Source organism: Rhagoletis zephyria, unplaced genomic scaffold (assembly GCF_001687245.7).
Source record: "Rhagoletis zephyria isolate East Lansing unplaced genomic scaffold, Rhagoletis_zephyria_1.1 Rzeph_scaffold_06596, whole genome shotgun sequence".
NCBI lineage: Eukaryota > Metazoa > Arthropoda > Insecta > Diptera > Tephritidae > Rhagoletis > Rhagoletis zephyria.
The window spans coordinates 28,696-34,263 of record NW_016163679.1 but is presented as its reverse complement, the minus strand read 5'-3'; the positions used below and the strand labels follow the sequence as shown (position 1 = coordinate 34,263).

At 36.7% G+C, this 5,568-nt stretch overlaps 1 protein-coding gene across 1 annotated transcript in view; it reads left to right on the top strand.

Annotated features, from left to right (window-relative positions):
• Window positions 1–628: 628 nt before the first annotated feature.
• Window positions 629–5,568, top strand: part of mthl1 (adhesion G-protein coupled receptor methuselah-like 1) — a 33,275-nt gene continuing 28,335 nt past the window's right edge. Inside the window, exons 1-2 of the mRNA XM_017629191.1 lie at window positions 629–994; window positions 1,078–3,463. Of these exons, the coding sequence (XP_017484680.1) occupies window positions 1,432–3,462 (2,031 nt within the window). The 5' untranslated portion in view covers window positions 629–994; window positions 1,078–1,431 and the 3' untranslated portion in view covers window position 3,463. The remainder of the gene's footprint in view (window positions 995–1,077; window positions 3,464–5,568) is intronic.

Below are 5,568 nucleotides of genomic sequence, written 5' to 3'. Positions count from 1 at the left end.
ATATAAAATTTTATATTTTCTTCTAATCAAAATTTGCTTTCTTATAGTATATTCGTAATCAAATAAAATAAAATAAGATAAAATACGTTTTCAAGAAAACAGAATGTGTATACTGAGAGAAAATAAGAAACCTTCAACTATATTATTAGGCAAAGAATCGCTCTAATTCCGCCATATTGACTGCCTTAGGCGAAACAGTGTCACTTCTTTAACCATTCTTTGCCTAATAATATAGTTGATTTTTTTTTTATATTTTCTCAGTATGCATATTTTATTTTCTCAAAAAGGTATTATATCTTATTTTATTTAATTTCATTGCGAATATACTACAAAAAAGCAAATTCTGTTTAGAAGAAAATATGAAATTTTATATTTTTCCCCCAAATGGGGATTAATTTCTTCCCGTTTTTCTTCTTATTCTACTGAGATAAGGCAGTGTCAAATCGAGCTGATACCACCTTGTATTATTGCAACATGGTCAATATGGCGGAATTAGAGCGAGAAGCTGCCAACCGATAACACCTTGTATTATTGCATCATGCCATTTCAATATTCATTTGAAATTGGCCCTAACTCTTCTTTAGTTAAAGAAAAAGGTGAAATAGTGATGATGTAAACAAATGCTCGTCTGACGAACCCACTTTAACAAACTTTTTTCTCAAAATCAGTTACAAAAATAACGTCACGGTTTTGCGTGATCTTGTATTTTTGGTTCATGACGGGTATATCGATTGTGACCCAGTTTTAGTACCAAGTTTTGAATTTTTGCATAAACGGTTACAAATTGTTATTGCGTCACTATATTTAACAACAAATAAATATTCGAAAAGCACAAAAGGGAATACCAAGAAATGTCGAAATACAAGAAAGAAAATAAATAGCTCGGAGCGACGCAACGTCAACTTGCTGCTGCTGTCGTTGCTGCCTTTTGCTCCATCAGTCTTCAAGCGATGCAATTGCAAGGTATCTAGTGGAGAAGTCGGTTGGATTTGTGGTTCGGAACGTTTTAATTCTCATTATTTTCGTCTTGGCATTGGGTTTTTTCGCGCTTCTCATACATATTTTGTTGCCAAACAGATTATGCGGGCGATGTGAAACGGGGATATTGTGCTATAGCAGTGAAATTGTGGTAATTGCAAAACAATGGAATGTACTACGTAAACCCAAGAAAGCAGTTGCGGAGGTGGTGGCGGCAATGAACCTATAGAAATAGCAAATACGATTCGAAGTGAAAATTTAAGAAAATGAAAGAAAAGTGAATTGAAAATGCGTACGTATGCTAAAACCATATATTTAATACTTACATATATGTATGGCTAAAACCAAACAATGAAGTTGGAGATTAACATTTTAAATCAGTATTTATATAACCTTGTGGAATCGAAATAAAATATATTCAAGTCGAATTGAACGAGTTCTCTTCAGTACAAAATGCATGGAATGCGGGTAGCAGAAGTCAGTCGAACTTTGTTATTTATCCTAATGGTGAGTGCATCGTTGCATTGTAGAATACAGGCCACTGCTGTAAACAATGAAGAGAAAGTAGGAGGGGATGGAGCTTCTTCCACGGACATGTTAGAAGCCAGTGCACCACCAGTTGCTACAGATATGACTACAAATATGCCAACGGTATTATCACGAATACCACCGCCGCAAGTGACAGTGAACAAATGTTGTAGATACAATGAGCACATGAATTTTAATCAAACGTGTGTTATGGGAAATTCGGAATTATGGGTACCAATGATATTTCTAATAAGTAGAAGACGGTATTTTACACCTCAAGGTGGTAAGCCCAAATTTATGATATTCCAAGAGAATGTCCTTCCAGTAGTAGATGATTACAGTATTGAATCAATGCAGGACATGGGTAAAGAACAAAACGGCAAATGTACGTCAGAAGAATTGGAGTTTTTCTCAGCAGGTGGAAACTATTTATTATTTTCAAATGGTTCCTTATTTTTGGGTGAACGCAAGCAATTTATCGAGCCACAACGCTATTGTGTTGACCGAAATGGCGTGCTCGTCTGCTTTCCACGAGAAAGAAATGGAACACAAAGAATAAAGGTAAAAAAGTGTTGTGGATGGAACGGAATTTATGACTCTGCAAAAAAGCAATGCACGTTTCCGGGCGGCAGTGGTAATCCTAATATAAACCCTCCTGCGGAATTGCCATTAAATTCAAGTTTATACGAGACAATATACGGCTTTCCTACATGTCACCAAAAAACTGTACCATACGCTATTGCCGGAGATTGGCATGAAAGTCAAATGGATGTGGAGAATGGAAATCTTAAGCTGACTCATAAACAAATATCTACTAGCGATTATTGCCTTGAGCATTTGCTCGAAAACGATGCAATTGCTGCAATTAAAATATTTACTTGTCTTCACCACTTCTCCACTGAAGCTCCTGCCAATGCTATTGCTGCGGTAGGTAGCACCACTAGTGATAGAGTACAAGTGGCCGCCCTCAATATAGGAATTGTCATATCAGTCGTCTTCCTTTCAGCCACATTGGTGGCTGGATACATGATGCCCTCCGTTCATCATATGTTACATTGGCGTTGTCAGATTTATTACGTCTTTTGTTTGTTTGTTGGAGATTTGATACTCGCCTACACACAACTGTCACGGACACTCCAACACGGCTCATTCACCTGTTTACTTTTAGCCAGTACAATGCACTTTTTCTTTCTTTCGGCTTTCTTTTGGCTTAACACAATGTGCTTCAATATCTGGTGGACATTTCGCGATTTCAGGCCGAGTTCACTCGAACGCAATCAAGAGTTGCTACGCTTGCGGCTTTATTCGGCGTATGCTTGGGGCATTCCGGTGTTGATAAGCGCTATTGCTTTCACTGTAGATCATTTGCCCGAAACACAATTACTGCGCCCCGGCTTCGGCGAACGTAGTTGTTGGTTTAGCGGAGAACATTTATCCATATTTGCCTATTTCTTTGGACCTATTGGACTTTTACTGTGTGCCAACATCATGCTTTTCATATCAACAACACATCAATTGACATGCGGTTTGTGGAAGCGTGACGATGTCAAATCGACCACTGAGAAGACTGCACTGGGGAAAGTATGTTTGAAGCTAGTCGTGGTAATGGGTGTCACCTGGATAGCTGATGTGATTTCTTGGCTAGTCGGTGGACCGCATTCGGCTTGGTTCTTCACCGATATGATAAACGCTTTGCAGGGTGTATTCATTTTCATTGTAGTGGGATGTCAACCACAAGTATGGGCCGCTTGCAAGCGTTTTTGCTGTCCACGCTCACGTCAAGAGATTACAAACACAACCAACGGTGTCCAGCATTCAAGTTCATCGCAAGGTCTTCCATCAGTGGGTGGATATGCTGGTGGTGAAGTCACGCAGAACACCACTGTTAATACTACGACAATTGGTGGAGGCCAGTTGCAGACTCAAACGAAGATACCAATGGAGACAGTATGTTAAGGTGAGTTTGACGTTGATTTAATACATTCGTGTGTCTATTTGAAAACACGATTGCAAATCAAAGAAAATATTAGTTGTGTTCGATAACAAAATTAGCCAACACTAGCCAACAATCAAAATCAAGAGCGTAAGCGAATATTCTCCCTCAAAGATAAGAAAAAGCAAAAATGTAATGTAACCAAGGCATATCTAACAGGTAGTACCGGGCATGATACAAAAAACAAGGTAGTTCCATTGTCACTTTTTCGTCTCCATATTAACAACCTGACAATCGATACAAAAAAGCAGGTAGATTCATTTAATGACATTCCTTGTTGGTGTTAACCTTTTGACTTTTAATAAAATTTTGACATTTCATCAAATTCATGCTACCTGATCACTAGAAGANAAGGTAGTTCCATTGTCACTTTTTCGTCTCCATATTAACAACCTGACAATCGATACAAAAAAGCAGGTAGATTCATTTAATGACATTCCTTGTTGGTGTTAACCTTTTGACTTTTAATAAAATTAGGACATTTCATCAAATTCATGCTACCTGATCACTAGAAGAAATATATTTTTTTTAAAGCAGAAACTAGAAAATTATGCCGGCTACATGATTTCGAAAATGGGGTTGACGAATAGGTTTCAGAAAGCATGAAGAAAGTGCATACTTACATATCGTCGCTTAAAGTACAAAACCGCGTATCGTCGTTCTGCAAATCCGCGTAACTGACATTTTTTGCCAAAATTTGGATTTGCTCACACAAGCTCTTGGCTCAAGCCCAGCGTTGCCAGGTTGACGTTTTTAACGTCATTTGGACGTTTTTTGTATCCTGTTGACGTTTGGACGTTTTTTGTGTAAAAAATTACGTTTTTTAACTTCCTAGTAATTTTTCTCTGTTACCAAATCCTGTAAGTTGAACTGATTTTGAATTATTTTCTTAATAAATCTTTACAAGCTTTGTTTTTTGCAGCAGCTGCTTCAAAAAATATTTATTCTTTGGACACAGATGACTTGACCCTTATTTAAGTGAATAAAGAAAATGACACAATTAGTCACATGGGGCCTCTTATTGAAAATGTAATGAACGTAAAAAGTCTGAAATATGGCTATGTTCCTTTTTAACAGAACGTAATTTAGCATTTTCGACACCCGACCACCTATTCAAACGTCTACAAAAAAATATATTAAAAATCAACGCGATTCTTTAGCACCTTAAAACTTGCACATTATTGCCCTGTAATTTAATGGGCTAACAACGTGCATACTCAAAAAAATTCTAAAAAATCTGAATAAAAAGTTAAAAATCTAGCTGAAATTTTGCAAATTTTTTATGATTTTTGCACAAAGTTTGAAAAGTGGATTTATATTTTGTTTGTTATACAATGAGCTAGGCTTTTATGGAAAAATAACAAACATAAAATAAACAAAAAAGAAATAGCCAAAATCGATGATTTAATCAGCTGATCACGAGTGTATGTATAAAATGATTTTTATTTTAACGATCTCAAACCAGTTTAGAATGAATTTTAAATGCGACAGAGCAAATAATATTTTAATATGCCTTACGTACATATGTACCTTTGTTTACAATAAAAGTTTAATAAGAACAATTCTTTGTGCATACATTTGAAAAAGACATTTTGGGTAGGAAATGACGNTTTTAACGATCTCAAACCAGTTTAGAATGAATTTTAAATGCGACAGAGCAAATAATATTTTAATATGCCTTACGTACATATGTACCTTTGTTTACAATAAAAGTTTAATAAGAACAATTCTTTGTGCATACATATGAAAAAGACATTTTGGGTAGGAAATGACATTTTTTCAGACCAAGAGGGACGTTTTCCGATGACCTGGCAACACTGCTCAAGCCTTATCCATTCGTCCTGAAATGCGAATTCTTTGTAAAAAAGAGAACCATTTTGAAATATGAGTGTTTTTCTTCTTCTTTATTGGCGCTGTAACCGCCTAAGCGATTTTGGCCGAGTCCAAAACAGCACGCCAGTCATTTCTCTTCTGTGCTAACTGGCGCCAATTGGAAATGCCAAATGAAGCCAAGTCCTTCTCCACCTGGTCTTTCCAACGCAGAGGAGGCCTTCCTCTTCCTCTGTTAC